Raw genomic sequence first — 27,194 nt, forward strand, 5'->3', positions numbered from 1 at the left:
TATTTTATTAGAGATATTTCGCTCAATTTTCAGAACTAAAATAATTCCTCCATCTTGGCTTACCTCTATCATCATTCCTTTGCATAAAAAAGGACAAATCAATAACCCTAATAATTTTAGACCCATAGCGTTAATCTATGTAGCAGCTAAAATATTTGCTGCCCTGATTCTACAAGAGGTAGAAACTATCATTCGTAACGAGTGCCTAAGTAAGGCACAAGTAGGTTTCCGCAAAGCTATGGGTACTCCTCTTAACGCATGCATTTTAGCACACTTGATAGCCTCTACTCATTTGCCGGACAAAGTCCCAATTTTTGTAGCCTCACAAGATCTGAAATCCGCCTTTGACAGTGTAATCAGAGGAATTCTGTGGCAGAAGATGCGTAACACAAATGTTCCCGCTTATCTGGTTACACTTATTGCTATGCCACATCACAAAACCAACTTCAAAATACGGATTAACCGTGAGGGCAAACTGAAGCAATTCCTAGTTGGATAGGGCTAAAACAAGGTTGTAATTTGGCAGCCATATTGTTTAATCTATATATGGGTGACCTTGATGAAATAAATCTTTTGCAACTCATTTGGGAACCTTCAATGTATCGTGGCTAGCTTACGCCGACGATGTCCTCTTATTCCATAGTACACAATCTGGACTCCAAAATAAACTTGAGAGCCTTCTATCCTATTGCAAGTTAAATGACCTCACGGTCAATCCACAAAAATCAAACATAGTATTTTTTCTAATTGTAAAAAAGAACGTCATTTTACGTGGTCGATTTGATTCTATGCAGATAAATATTGCTCAGAACCTATCATATCTGGGCTTTAATCTTTCAAATAACATCTCGATTTAAAAGAGTGAAGGAACTGCTCATGGAAAAACTGTTACTCCTAAAAGGGCAAATGAAATTAATTCTTCACAAATTTTGTAGTTTTTCTCTAGCACCTCTTTGAATTCCATGGCAAAAAAGTAGAAGCCATTCTTCTTTACGGAGCGGAGTTATGTTTATGCAATCTTGGACCCTTTTTTGACGGCTTACAGGGCATCATCTGGAAGCAGACCTTGGGTCTCCCCTCTTATCTATCAAATCTAGTTCTGAGGCATGAATTAGGGCAGAATTCTTTCGCAGCACACTATAACTGGTGCCTTCTTACAAACTACTCAAAAATGCTCTTTCCCCCAAAGAATTCCATCTATATAGAATTCACTAAGATGCTTTTGAATAATCATCTACATTCTGTTGCACAGTTCAAATGTAGAATGAATAATTCGTTAGAGAAGATCAACATGCCACCCAGTGATCTCCAACTGAATTTGAACCATGTTAAAAAAAAAAAAAATGTCCTAAATGATTGGGTTGAATGTGCAGATCACCTCCCTTTATATAGCTCATTTGCTGAATATGCAAAATGTACTTCTATTCAAACACCTTGCATGTCCTATCTGATTTTGTGTCCCTGTAAAAACGCTCAAAAGACATGCATGTTGTTTAGGTTGGACCTTTTACACATCAAAATGCGGACTAAACATTGGGGTAAGAAGGGTGATCTTTCATCCAATGATACTTGTAGATTCTGTAATGAGACGCAAGAATCACTGAAACATTGGTTTCTTTTTTGGTTCACATTTTGAAAAAACCTGGGTTAAAATGATGAAAGAATTTGCACAAGCAAATACTGCCTTTGCTAGAAATGGCATATGGTTGAATTGTATGTGGGGAACTAATAATGCAACAATTCTTGCAACTGTACGGTTAGCGAATTACATAACATCTGAGTTGGAACTTAATATAATGTAAAAGTCCAAATATAAATAATCTATGGAACTTGTTATAGTAATATATTGTATAATATGCATATGTAAAATGACATTTTTATGTAACAGGATATCATGTCAGTAGGCATCCTTTTTCTTGTTTATTACTTGTTGTATGTTGGAATGTATTGTTTAGTCTTTTGTTACTGCTTTGTAGTGGACTGTTAAAATGATGGAATTGAGTGCATTAATGTGTCTTAATTTGTAAAGGTGCTTTTGCACTAAAAACAAATTTTAATAAAATAAAAAAGAGCTATATAATCCTCACACTTTACAGTTGGCCCTTTACTGACACCTTTTTTGCTTAGATGATGCCACGAGAGGACCAAACACTGTTTTCATTGTAAATGAAGCCATAGTTTCCATAGCTACTGTGCTAGCGCTAATAACATATTTGAAACCGATCCTGTTTGTCATCTGTCTTGTCGTTTCGCCACACCTCTTATCCTTCAACGTCTTGGAGAATTAATTTAAATGTTAATTAAAATAGCTTCTTTTCCGAGAACCTGTCCACAGCACCAAAAGGGCCTTTCTCTGTAGTGTGTACTGTACTCGTGCAGTCAATCAATGCCCAGGACACTCGCTCATGGGTCCAATGAGCTTTAACTTGTTTTGTGGTCTTAAAGAAAATGACACTTATTCAAATCGGCATTAGCAGCTTATAAATAATCCTTCAAAATGCATGTATGGTTTACTGTATGGTATTGCTGTTACTATAACCTTATTGCACAGTGATATCATTGGTTGGTAATATGGTGTTTTTCGATAACTTTGAGGAACAACGGAGCAACTTTCAAGTTAGGATTTCACTATTTGTCTTGTACATCTTTTTAGGAAACTGATGCTTCTAGCAAATGCATGGATGTCAATCACTATGAGAAGGACCTATGTGCATCTTATTTCATGAAATACAAAAACTGTAGAAAGTTCTGGGTAAGTAGAACCAATGACTGCAACACAATAACGAAAGATGTTCTGTAAAGGTTATCAGCTGCTTACAGTAGTTATTGCTTTTTTGAACATTTCCTACAGTGTGGCGCAGAAATCGTTGTGACAGGCCTTGCTACTGAGTAATACTTGTCAATTAGTTATTGTGTCTACTTGTAGGGATGTTTGTGCAACCTCTTATTCAGTAATGCGTTTTCAGTCTCACAGCATGGAGCCCATTATTGTTTAAAAATTTCTGGTTTATAGACAAAATGTGAGAAAATCTCAACCAAGAATGAACAAAAGCAACAATGGCTTCTTCTCCAGGCTTGGGAGAGTATCTGTCAGATTTAAGCTCTCACTACTTTCCACAAAGAGGACTACCCTCAAAAGAACAATTTCCTATCGCATCAATTTCCTTTAATCTCCTGCTGCCCCCTCCTCTTCCCCCCCCCCCTTGGCTACCTTGTCATCTCTCTCCTCCTCCTCCTCCTCCTCCGCAGGGCGTACCTCTGATCTGTACCCCTCCCGGAAGGTCTTTAAGGCTGGCAACCTTCTTCATCTTACCTCTCTCAACTCTTGCTCTACTGTCAAACACTCCTCTGACATCTGCCACCTCCTCGAATAACTTGACCTCGATGTCCTTGGTCTTACAGAGACGTGGTTCACGGCCAGCTCTGTCGGGAGCTTTGACATTCTCCTCCCTGATGGCTACAAGATCCTCTCCGCACCCAGATCCTCCCGGTCCGGTGGGGGTGTAGCCCTGATCTTTCCTGAGTGGATTCCTGCCTCTATCATCCCCACTCAGACCTACTCCTCTTTTGAATGTCTAGTCTGCAGGCTCTCTCTCTCTCTCCTAGCCATTCCCTTACCGTGGCTACTATCTACCGGCCTCCTGGTCGAATCACCTCCTTTCTCTCTGAGTGTGGCGGACCTGTCCCCCCTCTCTCCTGTCCTCTACCACTCAACTCCTCCTCCTCAGTGACCTCAATATCCATCTAGACTCTTTGTTCCTCCTCTGTACTCTTCCGTGAGCTCTGCAACTCCCTCTCCCTTTCTATCCTCCCCTCTGGCCCGACTCACTCTGCAGGGCACATACTTGATGTCTTGGTCTCCTGTGACCTCCCCATCCCTCAGACCACTCCTCTCTCCTGGAGTGATCAGGCCCTCCTCTCCTCTCATTTCTCCCTCTCTTCCCCGCAGGCCAAGCCTACCCCAACACTGCCACCTACCTTTTTGGATATCCGGCCCATGAAGCGTGTATCAGTTGAGGCTTCGCTCCACCCCCTCCACCTCTGGCTGACTCACATCCTGACACAGCCCTGTCTCTGCTTTGTTCTTCCATTTCTGATGCTCTTGATGCTCTTTCCCCTGTCATGAGGATCCGTTTGAAGTCCAAAGCCAAGTGCAATTCTAGGTATGACTCTGCCCTAGCTACACTTAAACGTAAGTGTAGGGCGACTGAGAGGAAATGAAGGGCTTCTTGTTCATCCTCTGACAAACTGGCCTGTTGCCTGCTCCAAAGGCATACCGACTCTGTCCTCACTAAGACGAGAGTCCACATTCAAGCCTGTGTCTTTGCGGCATCTAAGAACTCGGCCAAACTCTTTAAAATCTGCATGGAGCTGGCCAACCCTGCTGCAGTCTCTACCCCTCCTGCTGCCTCCCAGGATCAAAAAAGACGGGACATTCTGTCCACCCTCTCCTCCTCACTACCTCCTTTCCCCTCTCCTTCTGTTCATGCTCACGCTCCTTCAGCCACCCCATCCTCTTTTTCATCCTTTCCCCTTTTCTCCCCCGACGAGGTTGCTAGATAAGTCTGATCTACGAAAGCCTTGTCAAAACGGATTCATCCTGGTCCCTCAAAAAACGTCAAGGACCACATTGACACTCTCGCTCCAGCCTTTGCCGATTTTTGCAACCTCTCCTTTGCCTCAGGAGCCTTCCCCCTCCCCTTTGGAGCACTCCTTTGTGCATCCTCTTCTCAAGAAACCCAGAGCTGATCCTTCTTGTCCGGCTAACTATCGCCCAATCTCCATTACTCCTTTTCTGGGAAAACTTCAGGAAAAACTGGCCATCTCTCAGCTAAACCTTCATACTGATCCTTTTGGCTGTCTCCACGAGCATCAGTCTGGCTTTAGAGCTGCCAGAAGCACGGAAACTGCTCTCCTGAACATCTGTGAAGATCTGCTCTCCAACCTGGACTCTAACATTCCCTCTGTCCTCATCCTCCTCAATCTCTCTTCTGCCTTCGACACGGTCAGCCATACCATCCTGCTCAATCGCCTGTGACAACCTGGGCATCACAGATCAGGCTCCGCCTGGTTGACCTCTTGGCGCTCTGATCGACCCTCCCAGGTCCAAATTGGGTCCTTCCTATCATCTATCTCCCTTTCTACCTGTGGTTTTCCCCAGGGTCTAACCTCTCACCCTGGCTTTTCAACCAATACCTGGCTACTCTTGCCCACTGCATTGCCATTTTCTGCTCCAATTTCCAGTGCTATGCTGACGACATTCAACTCATTTTCAGGATTCCCTCGGCCACCTCCTCTCCTTCTCTCATCTGATTGCCTAACTGCCATTCAAGAATGGTGTGCCACCAACAATCTTTGCCTGAATGCTAGCATGCCGGAGATCCTCCTCATCGGCACACCTTCACCCTCCTTACCCCTCACTCTCTGACCGGCCTCCCTTGCCACTCCTACCCCCACCTGCGAGGCCAAGAACCTCAGGGTCATCTTTGACTCCACACTTTCTTTCTCTGCCCACATCTCTGATGTCTCTAAAAAGTCAAACTTCTACTGCACCTCCTCAGAGGTACTCTGCCCTTCCTCTTCTTCCCCCAGAAGCTCATTGTCTCCCAAGCCCTGGTTCTCTCTAGGTTGGTCTATTGTAACAGCCTCTTTCTAAATCTACCTGCCTCTACGCTCTGCCCATTGTAACTAATCCAGAACAGGCCTGCAAGACTTGGCCTTGGCCTTAGGCCCTGGGATCGTAACTCTCCAGCCCTGAAATCTCTCCATTGGCTCCCAGTGGATGCAAGGATTAAATTCAAAACCCTTTGCATTGTCCACAAGGCTTTCTGGGTCCAAAATACCTTCAGCTATCCCTCCGCAAATACCTCCGCTCTCAAGCTCTTTGCTCCTCTAACTCCCTCAGGGTCTGTCATTTTTCAAAGAAATGAGCTGTGGGTAGGTCTGTCTTCGGCTGGGGCCTCCCTCTGGATCACCTAAAGATCTACTTCTTGGCTTCTGCATTGACCCCTCCTCTCCCCTGCTGATTCAGTTCTCTCTCAGCACTGTGCACCTGGCCTACCCTCTGTTCTCCGTGCCCAGGTACCTGCTCACCCTGCTACCCACCCGCACTGCCTCCGGGCCACCCCCTGTACTGGGGTCTGTATCTATACAGCCCCCTCCCCTTTTTTCTCTTCCTGCATTTATCAAATGTACCCTGTTTGCTGCCTTAAACCCAGCACTTGCCACTTGCGGGCTGCACTACCACTGTTTGTTGCCTTTACTATTTATTTATTCTTTTTATTATTTCTGTTTTTCCTTTGCTCCGCACTTTCCACTTGCTCCCCCACCTTCCATGCACTTTTCCCCTTCCATATCCCGCTTTCTCCATTTCAGTGGGCCTAGTAAGATTGTTATTTTTGTTCACCCTTGTTCCCCTCCCTTGCCTTGTCGCGCTCTGCAACACTTGTGTACGAGCGCGATACAAATAAAATATCATTATCAATATCCACACATTTGCTTAGACAGTTATCATTTGTTCTTGTAATCATCACCAAGCCAATCATCTCATAACTCCTTTGACATTTTCAGTCTGTGTGGTAAGTTTACAAGGTGTTCCTCATGGATGCTTCCAACTACCCAATCATTTTTGATAAATTTGTGGAGATCTTATTTCTCTTAGCTTAATCTTTCTGAGGGTTGTTAACCACATTCATATAGTGCATCAGTTATCTTCAGGAAGCAGCAAACCTTAATATACACACACAGCGGATAGCAGAGAGACACAGATGAAATTACATGTATGTCTCTGTATAAGCTATTCATCAATGTACTATTCTTATTCAGAGCATTAACTTAGTTTGGTAACACATTAATTCCTTAATTCCATTTATCCAAATTTTCTTCACAGCAAAAGGATTAAGTTAAATAGATAATCATTGTTACTTTTCGTCATCGCTGTTTCCTTACCAATTTTAACCTGTATTAATAATTTAAAATCTAAAATACTCAATGCACTTTTCTTTATTTATACCCACAATTTGGTTTTGTATTTTGCAGATTCTAATCATTTGATACATACTCCAGGAGAAGGCACAGCCTGGTATCAGGCAGTGAAGCAAACACTGTATGTTACTACTAATAAATAGTAATACAATGTATCACTTCACTTATGGTAGGTCAGAAGAAAGACAGTTACTGGCGGCATTTTAGCGATCAGTTTGATTTAAATAATAAAGGGAAAGGCCTGTCTGTCCCTAATAATATTATGGTGTTTGCCCTACCAAACACAAATCTAACTAGTGTGCTCGTCATCAGTGAAAGGGTCCAAAGTAATAAGCTGTCCTCTATCTCAGACTACCCTTTTCCGTCCCTACCACTATTCAAAAAGACTCTGAGAAAAAGAGGAATCCAAGAAAATGTCTCCTTTACTGGACAGCCTTTATAACCTCAGCAAGTCTTTCTTTGGATGGCTTTTGGTGATTCTGTGAACAAGTTCCTTTCATTCTTCAAAGGGGACCTTGTCCCTCTGGGGCTTCCCCTTTCCTAATACTGTCACAGTTCCTTGTTGAAGTACAAGCATTTGTAGCCACTGATCCTGGTCTTAGCTATCCTCCAAACAAGTAAATGCCTCTCTGTTCCTTGTCAACTGAAATACTTGGGATCTTCCCACATGACCGGCCAAAGACCATGAACTCGGATGGTCTAGCATCGTTGGTAGCACCCTCCCGGCCTTTCGGCCTTGCCTTCTAGAGGGAGCGATCCACTAGGTTAAGTGCCTGCTGACTTTAATGTGCTGCAGCCAGGCTAGTGCTCTCCCGTGCCTTGCCCTGCCCACATAGTCCTTCCTGCCGGCCCAAAACCCTGTGATCCTCCCTGACCAATCCCCCTGGCCATCCCTTGTGCTTCCATTGGTCCGTGACTCTGGTCATGTTACCGGCCCAACACCACAAATTCTGTGATTCTACCATCGTTGACAGCACCCTCTCAGCCTTTCTACCTCGCCTTCTACAGGGAGCCACCCACTAGGTAAGTGTCTGCTGGTTTTCATATGCCACAGGAAAGCTTGTGCTCTCCCGAGCCTTGCCCACCCCCCCCAATGGTCCTTCCTGTGGCCCAAAATCGTGTGATCCTCCCTGGCCATCCCTTGAGCTTTCATTGGTCCGTGACTCTGGTCACGTGACTGTCCCAACACCACTTCACAGACCTCCTGATGGCAACCGCATAAGGGCCACAAGGCAAAGGGCAGCTCCTTTCTGGGCAGCTCATCCCCCTGTTTGCCCCTGTTAGCCCATGGATGCTGAACAGAGTATCCTGCAGCGACAATTAAGGGAAAGTTGGTACGGGCGGTGTGCACACCCATTATTGTGCTCTGTTAAAACCCTGCCACTCCTTCCTACGTTACCACCATCATATTATAACGCTTTGTAGATTACCTGCTGCACCCCCTAGATAGTCCGGTAGGGGTTTTGGGAGTTATCTGTGCATTGCGCTTAGTTGGATTTGGGAAGTAGGAAATGTATTACATGTAAGCTTACTTTGGGAGTAGTAAATGTATTTCACCTAGCTGTATTTTGGGGAGTAGGAAAAGTGTTGCACTTAGATGGATTTTGGGGAGTAGGAAAGGCATCGTACTCAGATGGATTTAGGGGTAGGGAATGTATTGCACTTAGCTGTATTTTAGGGACAGGAAACATGTTGCATTTAGATTGATTTTAGGGAGTAAGAAAGGCGTTGCACTCAGATGAATTTGGGGGTAGCAAATGTATTGCACTTAGCTGTATTCTGAGTGAAATTAATTACACTTAGCTGTAATTTGGGAGTAGGAAATGTATCGCACTTCAATAGATTTTGGTGGCAGGAAATGTATTTTTTTTTTTTGTATGTGTGTGTATTTTGGTTAACAAAAACCTTAACACACAACTTTGTCATAGATCTAAAAAGACACCACAGTTTCATCATTTCCAAATTTCATAATACAAACATTCCATACATTTCTAAACATGAATAGAACTTGACTAAAATTGACTACTTTATATAAAATGTGTATCGACAAACTCAGCTGACTTGTGTACCTGTATTTTATCGACAAACAACCAGGCACAACCTCAGGTGCACACTCTGAATACCCTATTATACAACTGCCAGCAAAAACTTCACGGCTTCTTTCCACACATAAAACCTGACATCTGCACTGTATTGCAAGCTCCCAAATTGTTTCCGTTTGTATATTGTTCAAATTTGACACAAAGCCTCTGTATGCCTTCCTGTACTGCTGACCAAGTGTACTACATGGTGTCATGACATGACTGCTCGATTCAACATGATTTGCACACAACCGACACAATCTTCCTCATGTTTGACTCCACTCCAACTCCCAGTGTATTCATAAGTGGGTAGGATATTTAGGTGGCGGTATATGATAAATTCCCTCCTTTTTGTGGTCCAAGGCTTGAGAAGATGGGGACATGGTCTGTCTATTGTAAAAGCCTGCTGCAAGTATTCTTGATAGCGCCTTTTGCTACCTAATTTTTGGAAAGAAACAACCCTATCCTACTCCCATGTCTTTCTCTTGAGCAGGTTAAGATAATCGGGCGTATCAGTAAGATGCGATAGTTGGAAGCTAATCTTTTCACAGTAGGCCACTGCTGTTTTAGTCAACGAGATCACAAAAGCATTTGGGTGGACACTACCTAGGTTAGACGCTACCAAGCTCAATAGCTTTGTATCCTCTTGGGTGCGGGGGGGGTGGGTGGCACAATCTAGGGGCACAATAAAATGTACATCTGTTAAGGAGCCAGTGGGCCCAAAGACACCGCACTCCCAGCTCGAGTCGCAGGGCTTCGACTGGCGTAGCATTGGGTACTTTCAAGATCATTCTCAACAGCCTCCCCTCTAGTCTGTCTAACCAGTCCACGTGGGCCTCATACAGTAGTTTGAGACCATATGTCAAAGCAGGGACAATACTTGTCTGATATATTTTAATGAGACCCTCTATATTGTTACCGCCGAAACTGGCAACAAAACGTTGTATCGGGTGCCATTTTTTTAAGTATGCGACCCGAAATGCCCTTGCCAAAAAAAAAATTGTGTCGGCAACAAGCAAATGGGGAAGCCTAGGTGAGAATAACAATCAACCACCCCTAAATTTATGCCATTTAACATCCAAGCGTAGGAGTCCCAGCGTTTTGACCTTCGACCCAGCACCAAAACCTTTGTCTTTTGGGGATTTATAACCAAACTGTTCTCACTAGCATATTCCCCCAATGCTTTAATGGTGCGTTGCAGGCTGATTTTGTGTACAATCCCTAAGGATCATGTCGTCTGCGTACATTAGCCAGGGTACCGGCTCACTGCCAATATTTGGTGTGAAGGATCTGATTCCCAACAAATACGAATCCAAATCCGATGTGTAAAGATTATATAGCAGTGGTGCAAGTGCACATCCTGGTTTCAAACCTATATTGGTTTTGATTTTCCTGGAAAGTACCACTTCTTGGGTTAATCGAATAGCTGTATTATGAGAGGAAATGTATTGCACTTACCTGTAATTTGGGAGTAGGAAAGGTGTCCCACTTAGATGGATATTGGGATTAGGAAATGTAGTACACATAGCTTTAATTCCGGGGCAGGAAACATGCTGCACTTAAACGGATTTTGGGGCAGGAAATGTGTCGCACTCAGATGTGTCCAGGGGCAGGAAAGTTGTTGCACTTAGATTTAGTCTGGGGGCAGTGAATGTGTCGCCAAACGAGAGCATATTTCTACTTATAGGAGAGACCTTCACTGGCTTCCAGTTTCAGCAAGGATTGAATTCAAGCTGAACACCATAAATGTACTTTTGGCTAAACCCCTATGTATCTAGAGAAGTGTTTGCACCAACAATCAGCCACTCGTTCTACAAGGTCAGCAGGCACTTTTAAATTGACCTCAAAATGGTTTTATTTAAAATAAAAGGAATCTCCTAACTTGCCTTATCACTATGAGAGAAGTTCCATACCTAACAAAACCAAAGCGAAGGGTGCGAGTCAAGTCCAACCTGGTCTTTTGTCTGAGTCCTAACCAACTAACTGGCACTACCACTTTAGAAAAATAACTAACTAAATGGAAAAAGGGAGGCTTGCACAACAGCCTCACTATGAGCTTCTGCCTGGCACAACTTGAAGTTGCCTGGCTCCCAGTCCCAAAGTTTCTTGTAAGCGCAATGGAATATTCTCCACAAACTTTGTTTATTTTTAAATTTATTTATTGGCATTTAGAGCTACAAAAACACCACCACCAGCGGGTGCTTCCATCAGTATCAATTGAACAGATTGTTCCTGTGATTAGCCGGTCAAGTGGCACAGCGAGTAGAGCGCTCGCTTTGACACCCGTGCAGAGCCTGTTAACGCAGGTTCGAATCCCGGCGGGGCCAAACTCAGCCTTTCATCCTTCCGAGGTCGATAAATGAGCACCACACACCGTGGGTAATAATAAGCAGCGCTCGGATACCTGAGGGTTTGTAGCGCTATATAAAAGCCTTATTATTATTATTATTTATTATTATTATTATGCTGCAACACATTAAACAGTAACGACAAACAACAAATTAACATTAACTGTCTCCTGAGTTGTCATGAATAATGTTCTACAGGCTACCGACAAGGTGGATGTGTAGGGGGGGGGGAGGTGGCAAAACCAATTCAGGAGTCATCTTGGCCCGTGATGGTCCTGTTTCAAGGGACTTAGTTGGCTTCATGGATCAGAGAATCGTCCCAGTGAATTGTTCAAGGGGGTTTATCATCCGGAGAGTGGAACAATTTTGCCATGATGTCTTTCCATGCAGCTAGTGCCATGCTCGAGTCTTCAGTGGATCTGGCTAGAATTGTTGAATTGTTGAATATAGCCAATTTTCTCAGGGTTAGGTAGGTGCGGTATAATACATTTATCTAGATCAATCGGAATCTGTGGTTTCTAGAGACCTCCTTGGGGGACGACAGTGCTCTATCCCATTCTTTATCCGACACCTCCCGTCCCAGGTCTGTTTCCCATTTAGACCTTAGTTCTGCGCTTCGGGGGTTAGGAGTGTCAATTAGATTGCTATATATTTGGGACACCGCCCTCCCGCCTTCTCCCAGATTATATAGCAGTGTTATGAAGGGGTCTGCGTCCAGTTCCTCCGGCCACGTGACCCATTTTGTTTGTGCTATTTTTCAAATCTTCTGGTACCAGAGGTATTGACCAGAGGGAATACCATCTTCCGCCTGTAAGATAGAGAACTCCCGGAAGGTTCCCTCGGCATGTAGGTCACCCCAAGTGTATACCCCTTTCCTTTCCCAGAGCCTGACTTTTTCCAGATCGGGATCGGCCTTATCCAGCCCCGAGTTTAATGGCATTTCAGGGGAGTACAGTTGCTTTAATTGCATAACCTTGTTGGTCCTGTGCCATATTCTCCTACCTAGGGTTCTCCACAAACTTTGTATCAAGTTCTTTGAAAACAATTATAATGAGATTCTGTATGGGTTTCACTCTCCCCTTCTTCGTGTTGGGACTTCCCAAAGTCCTGTGGCTTTGTGGTAAATATTTTTCCAAGTTCATAATTTCTCTTAAGGCGTCTGCCCACTTAACACAGCTCCCTGTGGATTCTTGTAATTTGGTATCCGTGCTGCAGAGCATTCACCTTTCTTTTGTTCTCTCTGTGTAGGACTTTTATCTGTCCTTCTTTGATACTTTTGGTGGCTATTCCAGCCTTGATACACCATGTTCATATCTCGTTCGATTTGGTTCATTTGGGCTGTGTGCAGGTTAGCTACTCCTAAGCTTGTGTGCGTTTCACGGCTATTCGAGCCTTGAATTAGTTTTTCTACCTCCGTCAGATCTGGTATTCTTAGAAACTAGCAGTTTTATGCCTCGCTTGCTTGTACAAGTTGAAAACGTCTGCTTTCCCGTCAGTACCTCTCTCAGCAGGAAAGACAGTTGCTGGGTGGAGTTCAGTACTTTGGGCTCTGTTCCTCTCTCGGATCTCTGCGTTGTTGGCTGGGCACCGGGCCCACCACTGCCCCTCAGTGGTCACGCCACCTGAGAAGACTGTTCTCTTCTCTGCATCTCTTTCCCCATGACCAGAGCCTCCTGCTTGATCAAGGTACCCGCTGTCCAGCCTTCAGCTAGCGGGTCTCGCTTCCCTCACGCCACTGCTAGCTCTGCGGCTCGACATAGCTCCGCTCCTCCAGGACGTTACCGCTACAGATACTCGCCTCTGCGTAGCACTTTCTCGCCTCTGTAGATGTTTCTCTCCTTATACACATCATTGAAACACCAGGGATTGTGTCAGCCTTCCTTGCTCATGGCATATAGGCGCCATTCAGCATTACCTATAGCCAATAGAGACATAGGGGGCTCGTTGTAGAATATAGCCATAGTCTTTCCAACATCCAAATAGGCAGAAAGGGTGTTTTGGACAAGGAGTTCCTTGGAGGAATGGGAGTCCTGGTACCAAGAGGGGAGTCCCTCCCAGTTAGCTCCCACTTGCCCAGACCCTTAGGAAGGGTCTTGCTTAGTGGGCTCACCTCTAGCCTAAAAGGGGGTGGCTCCCCTATGGAAAACGAATTGTCCAGATTTGTCACAATGCCTTGAGTGTTGCTGCTTTCGTTTGGGCTCCTGGTGGTGAATTGGAAGGAGTGATACGCCGTTGGTCACGCTTTTGTCCAGGGATTGCGTAGTTCTTTACTTTCCTGTGGTGTCATGAAATAAATCTTAACGAGAAGGATCGCAGCCTTTGTGCATTGGTCTATTGCACAATCATGAGGACTGTGCAGTGGTAGTCGAACATCTGCTGGGTCAGAGAACATAGTCCCGTAGTCCCAATGCTGAATTGGTGTATTCTGCAAGATTCTGAGGAGTGGTTTGGATGTCTGTTCCATTGTACATTCTGCCACCTTTTGTTGGGAACATCACTCTGGTGTCAGAAGAAAAAAGAAAAGTCTAGGTTGCCTGGTTGAAGTATGGGTTGGGAAAGTGTAACCACAGTAAACCTAGTGCGATGGACAATGCTGGGCTCTGAATGATATCTAAGGCTATGTCTTCACTATAGCCCTCGATGCACAATCTGATGGGTGTGATATGTTGCTTAATAGGCCCAGAAGCGAGGAGGGTGCCATCTATCACTTCATTTCTTATGGGCCTCTCCTTCTCCCATAGTGGAAAGCGATCTTCCATGCAAATGACAACTCCATGTAGTTGCCTGTGGCTCAGGAGTCAATTAGAGCTAAAGTGGATAAAGAGCCCATGTAGCTGGACCACCAAGACAAGTAGCACGATCAGTTGCATAGGCTGTATTACAGGCCCTGATGTGCTGGGAAGTACTCAGGATGAACGCAGTTTGCCATTGCCTTCTCACTAAATGGCAATCCAGTCAGTTCTCTGAAGGGTTGGGAGGGAGCTGGGGGCAAAATCCCAGGAAGTGTCCTAATCCGCTGCAGAATAAATCAAGACGGATTACCTGATGTTTTTTCATCTCTGCCTCTGATAGGGATCCTCTAAGTACTGCCCTGGGTTTGGTTCCCTGGGAATATTTTGTGGGATTGGAGGTGTTGGGATAGGCCGCGTCCTCTGTTATGGGTGCGGATGTTCCCCTCTTTTCACTTACCCGCGCTTTTCATCTAGACGATGGTCATTGCGTATTACCCTGTCCATTAATGCTTGAAGGGTGTCTGGCACTCGAATTGCACTAATTTGTACAACAAGGAAGCTAAACTGCATACCTTCCAAGTAGACTAGACAGTGACTCCCCACTACCCAAAACCAGCTCTTGACTAGATGGCACGGGCTGTATGTCATCATGGAAGTATTCTCTCCATTAACCTATAAAGTACAAGAAGCCCGGCGGAAACCCATCACATCAATTAACTGAAGAGTTGGAAGAAAAATCCATTCCTAACTGATATTATTAAATGGCAACAACACAAGGGAAATGCCCTTTACCCCTTGACATCCGGGGAGTGGCTCTTTCAGTTGGGCTGACCACAATTCAACATGAAGATCTGGCACAGCCGATTGACATTTATTCTGACTTATTCTCCCCAAAGATTGGACGAGTAACCAGAGTAGATCACAAGATCCAAACTTTGCCAGGAAGAGTAATCCGTCTCGGAGAATACCAGAAGTTCAGAAACCAAAATTACTAGAGGAATTTAAGTGGATGTTAGAGAAGCGGGTCATTGATGTTATGTCGTGAGCAGTCCTCCCCGGTGGTCTTTGTCCCAAAACCGGACAATGCATGCCGATTCTGCTTCAACTGTCGTTGCCTAAACAAAATCTCTGTGGTTTGATGCTTATCCTTTTCCAGAGTTTGATGAGCTGGTGGAGACCCTAGGCAAGGCCTGATTCATCTCGGCCCTCGATCATTACCTATAACTGCTTGCAGACTAAATCGAGCTACGAATTCAGTAAGGTTTTTATATCGGTGACAGTCAGTCTTTCAAAGTGGATAGGCCATATCCACTGCTAAAAGAAAGAACAAAAAATTGGACATTCCAAAAGGGGCCTTCTGGTACAGGATGCACTGAAGGCAGTCTTTACAGCTGTTCTCACAATATGGGCCAGACAAACTAGACCGTTACTACAATAGATCTGGTCCACTGTGGAAAAGTATGGTGCAAACCAATCTAGGTTAACTACAACAACAATGGCCGCTTTTCCGGAATGGCCACATAACAAGCCAGTCTGGCGAGATAAGAAAGAAGTAGTGTAGGTGATAACAGGAGGCCATCTGGAGTGTGCCAAAGGGAATCTGAGTTCAATCTACAGTTCTCTCTGGGCCAATACCCCTTTTCAGACTCTGGTGCTAGGTCCTGTAGTACAGCCAGGCTAGAAAGAGTTGCAATCAGTGACTCTTACAATGAAATACATTTAAGGATACTGTTAGGAGCCAGTTAACACTAACTTATCAGCAGGGAAGATGCTTGTCGCCACCACAGAACCACACGTCGTACCCTTTACATTTCACTATTGCCAGTACAGAAAGCAATAACGGAGCTTCCAAGAGAGCCATACACAGACACCATTTGGAATGGGAGTGCTTGCTGATGTCAAATAGTTATGTTGCTTCCACAGTATTCCGAAGTCATGTGCCACACCATGGGCATAGTGGAAATGAGTAGAAACAAGCAATCAAATCAGCATCTTGAACATAATGAACATCTGGCAGTTGATATGCATCCAGAAACTCGGATTGTGGACTGTGACGATTCTCCAGGTATCGTCACTTCTTCCCAAGGGGGAGCCCTTTGCCATGAGGCTATGGAGGTACGGCCGCTACCCAGCAGTCTCCCTAGGGGTGGTTTAATGCGGGAGGACCTTATGGGGAGGGACTCCCCCTCTGGGGATAAGGACGACCACCTTGGATACAAACAGTTGTGCAACATCACACCCCCACATGCCTTCACCCCACCTCCATTTCAAAACACTAGATTGACATTAAACCTATGTATTTCTGTAGTGCCAGTGGTACGATCAAGACAGAAAATACTAGAACGAAGAAGAGCACAGGTTGCTCACAGGAGGCATGAGGAATACCAAGGAGCCATTGACAACAGATGTTGAGGTTACACTAGGGCGGAGTAAGCCCTATAAAGTGGAAAGAAACAAAGGGCTTTGGTGTCTTCTTCCCCATCTCATCAGCGAACGCTGAAGTTCCGAACTCTGCACTCGACCCATAGAGAGGGCTTTCCAGAGGATGCTGGCGAGTAGCTGAGTGTGTCAATGACGGGTGCTGCATCGGCTGGACCGAGCCCATAGGAAAGCAGGCGAGGCAGTGGCATGACCTCCAGGTTGAGCTGGACCGAGACTGCAAGAAGCCACAACATGCGGAGCCGCCACAGAAGCAGTGACGAAGCAGACGGCTGCTGGAAGCGGGAAGGAGACTGACCCCAGTCCCTGGGGAGACCAACACTGTGCAAGCAATTCCCTTAAGGTAACGTGAAATATGGGCGGACCGCTTGGAACATGGGAGGAGTAAAGAAGTCTCTGCTTCATTCCGGGGCAGGCATCAGGCCTATCTGAGGGCCATCAAGGGTCAGGGACTCGAAACAAGACGAAGAGTGTCTCGGAGGAAATCTTCCTCATACCAGTGGCGGAGATAAGTTCACTGACTACTAGAGAAGGATCTGGGACACCTTGCAAATCTAGTGAAAGAGTGCCAATACAGAACCCAAGTTGGAAAAGAACTATCAAACACCAAGAGAAGGGAGTCATTCTACTGGTGAGGAAAGTGAATCCTGTCAAGTACACCAAAGAGACACCAGGGAAAGGGAGTCATTCCCCCTGGCCTTGTGAACTGTGTTAGAAAGTACATACCAGTGCCAGGAGGAGGGAACCAGTCTCCTGGTCCAGAAAGTTGACTGTACAAAGTTCTGGAACTACCAGCCAAAGGAAGGGAGTCATTCCCCCTGGCATTTGTTTACCAGCTTGTCCACCACACTGACTATTGGTTGTGTCCAATACCACCAGTCGGGCTTCAGAGCAGCCGGAGGCACGGAAACTGCACTCCTGAACAACGTCAAAACTTGCTCTCTAATCTCATTTCATTCAAACTCTTTCTGTTCTCATCCTTCTTGACCTTTCCTCTGCCTTTGATACTGTCAATCATGCCACCCTTCTAAATCGGCTCTGCGATACCTTTGGCATCACTGACCTGGCTCTGGGCTGGTCGACCTCCTTCCTCTCTGACCGATCTTCCCAGGTTCAACTGGCCCCTCTTTTCTCCTCCATCTCACTCTCCACCTGCGGTGTTCTTCAGGGCTCCATCCTCTCGCCTTGGCTTTTCAACATCTACCTGGTCCCACTAGCCCATTGATCTCCACCTTCTCTGCCAACTTCCAGTGTTATGCGGATGACACACAGCTCTCATTCATGCTTCCCGCCTCTGCCTCCTTTCTCTCTCATTCCTTACTGCCTGTCTGCTATTCAGGCATGATGCACTGCTAATGATCTCTGCCTTGATGCCAGTAAGACGGAGATCCTTCTCATTGGGAGCCCTGCTCCCTCCTACCCTCCCACACTTTGGCTGCCCTCCATGGGCCTCCTCCCCTCCCCCTCTTGTGAGGCAAAAAAACCTTGGTGTCATCTTCGACTCCTCGCTCTCCTTCTCTCCTCACATCACGGACCTTGCCAAGAAGGCCCACTTTCAGCTGCACCCCCTCAGAGGCATTCTCCCTTTCCTCACCTTCCCCCCAGAAACTCAATGTCTCCAGAGCTCTGGTCCTCTCCAGGCTGAGCTACTGCTACAGCCTCTTCCTCAATCTGCCCAACGCCTCCCTTTGCCCACTTCTACTAATCCAGAACAGAAGTGCGAGACTTATCCTTGCCTCAAGCCCAGGGGCTGCATCTCTCAGCCCTAAAATCTCTCCACTGGCACCATCCGCAAGGATTTCTGGGGCCTGGGACCCTGCTACATCCAACTATCTCCCTAAATACCTTACTGCTTGAGCCCTTCGGTCTTCTAGCTCCAATTCTCTGCAGATCAGATGCTTTTCCAAGCAGAGAGTGGGGGTAGATCTCTCTCCTCCGCAGATGCCTCCCTCTGGAATATCGCCTCTCTGGCCTCCCTGCCCCTCTCATACTTGAGCCAGATCTCCTTAAGTTCCAGCAGCTTCTTAAGACATTCCTTTTGTCTTCCTCCTTCCCTCTCCTGCTCCCTCCTCCCCTGCTAACGTCCCTGCCTGCCTCTTGATTGGCTGCCTGGTTCCTTCAGATTCTTACAGGGCACCAGGCCCTCCTTGTCCAGTTGACCCCTGCACTTGGTCTCTCCTGAACCCCTTCACCCACCCCCCTACCCCCTCAACCTTCATGTGCCCTTCTAGGGGTCCCCTGCACTAGCTTGGCTGGGCCTACACCCCATGGGCCCATCCAGCCCGTACCTTGCACTTAGCACGTGGAAATTCCTTCCCCTGCGCACTCTGCATTCCCCTGGTTCTGTCCACTTTGCCTCCCCTGGCACTCTCCTAGCCCTGGAGCCCTTCCGCCCTGACTGGCATTCCTTCCCTCTCCATCGCACTTCTTGTTACTGCACTTGCACGATCCGAATGTCACAAGGCCTAGTTTTGTTTTGTCATCCCTGTCCCCCCTCCCCCTCTTGTCTTGTTGCGCCTTGAAACACTGTCTAATCGCATTGTAAATACCCAATAAATAATATAAGGGGACATTTTGGTAACATGATCCGTATACCAGGAGAAGGGAGTCATTCTCCTGGAGAAGAAACTTTCTGTTGGATTATATATGTCTTTAGCTGTAGTGTAAGGGATAGAAGTAGGTTGTGACATAGGATGGTGGACTTCATTTGGATTGACATTTTGACAAATCCTTTAGTTTTAGCTTGAGGCAGGGAAACCCGTCATAGAGATGGGGGGGGAAGTGAGGATTCTTTTACTTTGTAAAAGTCTGTAACCACAAACGTGCCACTTTGTGTCAGATTCTTTCTTCGTCACCCTTACAGTACAAACGGCAAAATCCTTAGGCTTCACAGCAACCTGTCCTTCCAGAAACACATAGCCAAGAATGCCCAAATAGCCTCGCTCAGAATCTCTACCCTTTAAAAAAATCAAACCCTTTATCCCGCCGCAGGGCTTTTGGACCCTAGTGCAGGCTTTTGTCATCTCGCGCATCGATGAGGGAAATGGTCTCCTGACGGGGCTCCCAGCTGATCACTTGGCTCCCCTAAAAGCATTGCAAACGCTGCAGCAAGTCTTATTACAGGAGCACAGAAATCTGACTAAATTACCACCATCCTAACGAACTACACTGGCTTCCACTCCAAGGCAGGATACTGTGCAAGACTGCATGCATCATCTACATAGCAGTCATGAGTAGCACAACAGCGCACCCGCCGGCCAAGCTCCACATATCTGGTGGCACACGCTCCTCACACAAAAAATCGGCCAACCGGCTTGAATCAAAATTTGTCCGCAAAGAGAACCTGCAAACAATCCTTCTCTTGTCATGCACCCAACCTCTGGTACTCTATCCCGGTGTCAGCTTGGAATGCCCCCACAATTCTCCAATTCCACAAATCTCTCAAAACATGGCTTTTTCAACACCTAACTAAGGACTAATTCCAATGGATGCACATACCGAAGCACATACCTCACAGTAAGTACTGTGCTACTGTTAAAAGATGGCAGCTCAAATGCTTGCTAACCACACTTTGTACAGCACTCCGCTCCTTTCAAGCCAGGTCTGCACTTTAAACAATACAAAATAAAATAAAGCTAAGACATTATTTTTATTTTATTTATTTTTTCATTTATAGAGCGCACTACATCCCGCAGGCATTGAGGCGCTATTATAGAAGAAAGTGGGTAGGCTTGATTTAGGGTTACAACAAATGCGGCCCAACAGTAAAGTTACTTGGGACATGTTGCTTGGTGACAGTGCATAGTTACAGTTACAGGTAGTTGGTAAGATTGATACAAAGGTGGTTGGGAATTTGGCATAGGACTGTCAATTACATAAAGAAAGCGGTAGTTTGCGGCAAATATCAGTTAAAAGGTGGTTGCATGGAATTCCAACATTTTCATGGGGTTTATCGTATTTAGTAGGAAGGAACAGCACACTAGCAGAAAAACATGGAGGATTGTGCACAAGCAGCGTGGTACAAATAACCTAGTCTTGATTGTGTTGCGGAAAGCTAAGTGAGAGTTAATTGTCCTGATATGAGGAAGGAGGGAGTTCCAGTACGTGGCGGCCATAGTCAGAAAACTGGTACCGCCAACACAAACTCTGCAGGTCTTGGGCACTGAAATCCTGTTAGAGTATGCCATTCTGGTTGGCCTAGCTGGGGTTGGTTTGGTAATCCTTCGGACCAGGTAGGTGGGTGCCAGGTCATGGACACATTTATGCCTCAGAGGGAGGGTTTTAAAGACAGTCCTTTCTTTAACGGAAAGCCAGTGGACTTGCCTCCTTACTTGAGAAATGTGGTCTCTTTTTTGAGATGCCTGTGGCAGCCCTAAGGGCGTTATTTCGTACTGGTTGTAGTTTAGCAATGTTCTTGCAGGACGTCCCTACAAAGAGGGCATTGTAGTAGTCCAGTCTTGACCCAATTATTGCCCTAGCAATGGTGAGGCAATTCTGTTGGGATAGGAAAGGTCTGGCTGTGTTGAGATTTTTGGACTGGTAGGCTGAGGAGGAGGCAATGGCATTAACCTGCCTATTCATAGTCCGGTTAGAGTCCAAGTAGACACCCAAGGTCTTGACAGACTGAGACACAGCGATAGGGATATCAACAGTGAAAGGGCTATATTGCTTGTTTAGTTTACCCAAGGTTGCCGGGGATCCAATTAACAGAAGTTCGGTTTTCTAATTGGTAAGGCATAACCAGTTTTCTGCAATCCAGGATTGGATCCTTGAGTAGATTGAGCTGAGGATGTTCATGTCAGACTTGTAATCACCCGAAAGGGGGATAAGCACTTGGGTGCCATCAGCATAGTTCATGTACGAGATGCCCAAGGCTGTGGATAAATCAGGAGCGCAGATTTGCCTGCGTCTTTGAGGTCGTCCATTTGATTTTTTAGGTCTAACAGTACCGTTTCGGTGCCGTGTCGTGGCCGGAACACAGTCTACCGAAGGCCAAGAAGATGGTTGACTTAAAGGAATTTTTGGACTTGCAGGTAAGCTGCTTTGCCCAGGATTTTAGTAGAAAAGGGGCGGTGGTGATGGGTCTATAGTTCCCTGGGACCGATGGGTTGAGGAACGTTTCTTAAGAAGCGGTCGTACCCACGCTTCCTTAAGTCCAGTTGGGACATGGCCAGACTGGAAGGAGACATTAATGAATGCAGTGAAGAAGGGGGCAAAGGAGGGGTGCACAGTCTTTGATGACCTGTGTGGGGCAGGCGTCACCTTTGCAATTGGAAGGTTTAATGGATTTGAGCAGGGCATTGACATCCAGTTCACTCGTGTCACTTATCTGAGGGTGTCGGAAGCAAAGAAGCAGGGTTCTGAATGAGTAACGGTTACATTAGCAGCAGAGATCTGTCACTTTTCATACTTGGTAATATGGTAATTGGTACTTGGTATTATGTGAATTCCAAATGTGCTGTGTCTTCTCGTTCAGAAGTAATGCTGGTACGGCATAAGGCACCGCTACAGAAACCATATGTCCCTGAACCAAAGTGTCATCTTTTTCAACTAGCAGTGCAGTTGTCACGACTGCATATACACAAGGTAGTAAACCTGCAGCTACAGGATTTAGTGTGGCATTGTGAAAGGCAATAAATATTGCCCACGCTAATAGCTCAGGAAAGTCTTAATTCTATTAAAGACAAGGAGGCGAGCATTATGCTTATCTTTCTTTAATACCGCCATATCAGCATTTTAAAACTTTCAACTTTAACTTTTTTGTTTTCGTTTTTCTTACATGCTTCTTGGAAAAAACAAAGCAACAAGTTTTATACTTTTAAATCGAATCAACAAGGCTTCGGGAACCACTCTTCCCATAATCCTGAGGTCCTTTGTAGTCCTCACCTCTACCCCCACACCAATCAGTGACCAGATAGGGGTATAAACACAGCTTTCCCTAGGTCCATTCCTCTCTTTGCCAACAGAGTTCTAGCTGTACTGAGAGTCCATAAAACGTCCAACACAATCCATAAGATCTGTGCTTGATCTGCGGCTGGCGTGACTGATCGGTCCAACGGGGACAACTTGCCAGAAGATCGGAGTTCCCTTAGACTTGCTCATGTCGCCTTCTGATCGTCTCCTATAAGAATAGAAAAGTCATATGAGGACAGGAATGAACTACAAATGGAACACAATGCATGACGATTCTCATTCGCATAGACATTATTTTCATTTGCTTTATTCATTTCAGGTGGGATATAATGCTCGCCTCCTTGTCTTTAATAGAATTAAGACTTTCCTGAGCTATTAGCGTGGGCAATCTTTATTCTATGACAAGACAGTAGGCTCGCATTCTGCTTGTTCAAAGCTTGCTAACACTCTATTTGGTATATCAGAAACTGGCTTGAAGTAAAAAGTCTTAAAGGTGGATTCAGAAGACCAATCTGCAGATTTCATAATATCTTGTAAGGACACTCCTGTCGCAAATGCTCTAGAAGCCATTGCCCCCCTAGTGGAATGTGCCCCAAATAAGTATATCCCTGCCCATTGCATTACTTCCCTCACCCATCTCGCAATGGTTGCTGTTGCTACTGCATGGTGAGGCTTTCTACGCGCTATAAGCAACTGAGTTACACCGCCCGGTCTAATCTGTGCTGTTACTGCTTCATAATCTTTGATATATTGAGCTATGCATAACTTCTTATTCTCTGCAAAATAAGGGTAGGAAATTACTTTGGAGTCAGTCTTTGTTCTTTGAGTGATGGTGAACGCTACTCCCTCTCGATAAAATATCTTTCTATCGATTTCGAATGCTTTCACGTCCGATACTCTCCGGCACGCTACTAGACACAGCAGCATAGCTAATTTGCCAGACAATTGTGACCGGGACAAAGCTTCATTTTCCGGCCACCTAAGGAATAACTGAAAAACGTCTCTAACGTTCCATAAAACTGCATACTTCGGCTCTGGCGGCCTTCTCAATGTTATCCCTTTAAGGAGCCGGAGGATTGCTGGGTGTTCTCCTACTGGATTATTTTCTACTTTATTGTGTCCTGCTGAAATTGCAGATCTGAAGACACCTATCGTTCTGTAAGCAGAACCCTCTTGGAATTTTGAAGCCAAAAAGTTCAGGATGTTCACTAGAGGCGCTGAAATGGGATCCAGACTGTGTTCTGAACACCACTGCGCCCAACTGTTCCAAGCCGTGTTATAACGGTGGAAGGCGCCCAGGAGTCTCGGATACAATCTGCAGCGAGGTCTGAAATGCCTGGCAAGTTCCATCTTCTCCTGAAACCCTGCAGGCAATCAGCTGCAGGGAGCCCGCCTCTGAGCAGGTGTACCCGACCGGTCGGGTTGAGTAGAAGGCCCTGGATGCTCGGAACTATCCTCGGAAAATCCGTAGAAAGTTCCATTGCTACTGGAAACCAAGCCTGTGCCCTCCAATAGGGTAGCACCATCACCACTTCCGCTTTGTCTCTGCGGACTTTCGCTAGAGCCCTTGTAATCATTGTGAATGGCGGGAAGGCATAGTGGACTGCTCCGTTCCATGGATGCAGAAAGGCGTCCGTGCCCCCTGCCCCTGGGTCTATCCTCCAACTGAAGTACTTCTGTGTCTGCACATTCAGTCTGGACGCAAATAGATCTATGTCTAGGGGTCCCCATATGTCTCTGAGATGCTTGAAAATTAGAGGGTGTAGCTTCCAATCGCTGGAGTCTACAAGATACCGAGAGTTCCAGTCTGCTATACTGTTCTGGCTCCCTGGAAGATATTCTGCAGTTACCGTAATGTTGTTCCGAAGGCAATAATTCCAGAAATCTTTCGCTAATTCCGCTAACATTCTGGATCTCGTTCCCCCCAATTTGTTGATGTAGCGGACTGCTGAGATGTTGTCCATCTTGAGCAAAACGCAACATCTTATTTTGTCCTTCGTGAACGCTCGGACCGCAAAGGAGCCTGCTAGAAGTTCTAGACAATTTATGTGGAGGCTCAATTCTTCGCTGGACCACTTCCCACCTGTCTGGATATGTTCGCACCTGGCTCCCCAACCTGACCTGCTTGCGTCTGACTCTATGGTATGTTCTGGAACATCTCCGAAAATCGCTCGTCCGTTCCAGGCTTCCATGTTCTCTAGCCACCAACGCAGCTCTGTCATGGCTTCTTGGTCTAGGTTCACGGGCTGATGATATCTCAAGCCTCGGCGGAGATGTTTGATTTTGAGCCTTTGTAATGCTCGATAATGTAACGGCCCCGGGAAAATGGCCTGAATGGAGGCTGCAAGCAGACCCACTATTCTGGCCAGATTCCGAAGCGAAATAACTCTCTTCGCAATCACTGTCCTGAGCTCCTTTATCGCTCTTACTTTGTGCCCTGGAAGCTCTAGAGTCGCTTTCACGGTATCTATGGTGAAGCCTAAAAATTCCAATTTCTGAACTGGTGCTAATTGGGACTTTTCTAAATTTACTAGGAATCCCAGAGATGATAGGAACTGGAAGATCCACTGTACATCTCTCGTGAGGGTCTCTTTGCTGGATCCCATCACCAGGATATCGTCCAGATAAATAATCATACGAATACCTCTCTCCGCGATAGCTGCAGCTACTGGCTTCATCACTTTCGTGAACGCCCAAGGTGCTGACGCCAGCCCGAATGGCAGGCATGTAAACCGCCAAATCTCTCCCTCCCATTGGAACTGTAGGTACTTCCGAAAGGCTGCCGCTATCGGAACCGCTAGATAAGTGTCCTTGAGGTCTAGGCGAGCTAGCCAATCTCCGGAACGTAATAAGTCTCGGAGGAGATGAATGCCCTCCATCTTGAAATGGTTGTACTCCAGCCAACCGTTTAATTCTTTTAGATTTATGACTGGACGAATCTTTTCCCCTCTGCGCACTAGGAACATATTGCTGAGAAAAACCTGGCCCTCTATGCTCTCGCGCTCTATTGCGTTTTTCTCTACTAATTTGTTTAGCTCGCTGTGCAAAAGCTCTTTCTCTTCTAGCGGCATGTAAAGGGGCCCAGGCTCCCTGTCCTGGACTGCCTATGAAAACTAGATTAAGACCTGCTACTGCTTGTAAAACCCAAGCATCGCTTGACAAAGCCTGCCATTCTCTCAGAAAACGGAGAGTCCTGCCTCCGATAGGAACATTTGGTGTACTCACCGCCTGTTGCGCCGGGCTGACGGAACAAACCTCTTCCTCTGCGGCCTCTTGGATATCTTCCTCTGGCCGGGAAAAAGGTGTCTTGCTAACGACCTTCCCAGTATTGCGCATGCGGGCCCTGAGGTCGTCTTTGGTAGTTGTAGCGACTGGACGAACGACCTCTGACTCGTCTGGTCCCAGAAAAAACACGTCCTGGAAATATCTTCTTTATAGAGCTCTGAGCTCTCTCGAGGGCGGAGTATGTACCAACAACTTGAGACATCTCCTTTGCGAAAGCTTCCCCAAAAAGAAGCCCTTTGGCCCCCTCACCTGTGGCTAAATCACTGAGCTTATTGTCGATCTTTAGGAGGATGCCTCTTCTCCGATCTGACGAAATTGCGCAGTTGGCGTTACCCAACAGGCACACTGCCCTTTGAGCCCAGTTACCTAGGGCTTGAATATCTACTGGAGTACCAGTGTCTTTTGATTTTTCCACAAGGTCCATAATTTTAGCCAGTGGACCAGCCAAATCCAACAGCTTGTCTTGCCACCCTTTCCACACACGATCGATGCCTTTCCTGACGTCTGGCGCGGATTTGGTAACGAATGTGACCATTTTTGGGTCTAGGTCTGGTGTATCCGCCAGCTTCCCTTGCAACTCTGGGCGTGGACACTCCGATCGTATGCAGGATTGAACTTCTCTGTCCAGTGGCTTCCTGATGTGCTGTGACATGTATAATGCCACTCTGGGTGAAGGCACCCAATCAGATGACCTAAGGTGCCTGATGGTCTCTGGGTCAAACATATCAACTATGTTATCTTCTTCCTCTGGAGCATTTTGAGGAATTGGCTGAGGAAAATCCTCTTCATCTCCGCCTTCGTCGTCGGGGGCATATCCCACTTCATAATCCCCTGAATTGTCCACCCCTGGGGCAGAGGGTCTGTTATGGCCATCCGCTAACGTTGTTAGAAAGGCTTCTTTCAATCTGGCGACTGGATCGCTCTGACTTTGGGGAACAGAGTTAACCCTATCTCTTGTGCCCGAGGGGGTTAAAGAATCTGCGCTCTTCTGGGCTTTTTTAACACCCCTTACTTTCAACCCTCTTCTGAGGGTGTCCGGCTGATGTCCCTTCCCCAGTGATGTCTGCCCGTCTTTTCCTGGCTGTCAGCTGCTCCCGCTGCTCAGCCACGCTTGCTTCCAGCATTTCAAACCTTTCTGTCAAAGGTTGCACCCCTTGGGAGACAGCTTTTGAAAGTGAATCTCCTAGCACCCTCTTGAAGCTCAGGGATAAATCTGTGTCTTGCTAAGTGGGCTCTTCCTCCCACTCTTGTTCACTCCACTCTGGTGTGGTGGACTGGGAATCTCGAGGGTGCGATGAGTGAGCCATTGGATATTGTTTAGCAGTGCTAATTTCTTGGGAATCAGCTGAAAAATAAGGCTCTGAATCAGAGTTGCCTCCTGTGCACTCTGTGCCTTTCTAGCTTGCCTGTGA

General features: G+C 46.2%; 1 protein-coding gene across 3 annotated transcripts in view; it reads left to right on the forward strand.

Moving 5' to 3' along the window:
- The window catches only part of CHCHD7 (coiled-coil-helix-coiled-coil-helix domain containing 7), a 330,766-nt gene that overhangs the window by 166,267 nt on the left and 137,305 nt on the right, over positions 1 to 27,194 (forward strand). For all 3 annotated transcript variants that reach the window (XM_069621070.1, XM_069621072.1, XM_069621071.1), the window contains one exon: positions 2,654 to 2,752. In XM_069621070.1, coding sequence (XP_069477171.1) covers positions 2,654 to 2,752 — 99 coding nt within the window. The remainder of the gene's footprint in view (positions 1 to 2,653; positions 2,753 to 27,194) is intronic.

Source organism: Ambystoma mexicanum, chromosome 5q (genome assembly GCF_040938575.1).
Source record: "Ambystoma mexicanum isolate Mex_15411 chromosome 5q, UKY_AmexF1_1, whole genome shotgun sequence".
In the NCBI taxonomy this organism is placed as follows: domain Eukaryota; kingdom Metazoa; phylum Chordata; class Amphibia; order Caudata; family Ambystomatidae; genus Ambystoma; species Ambystoma mexicanum.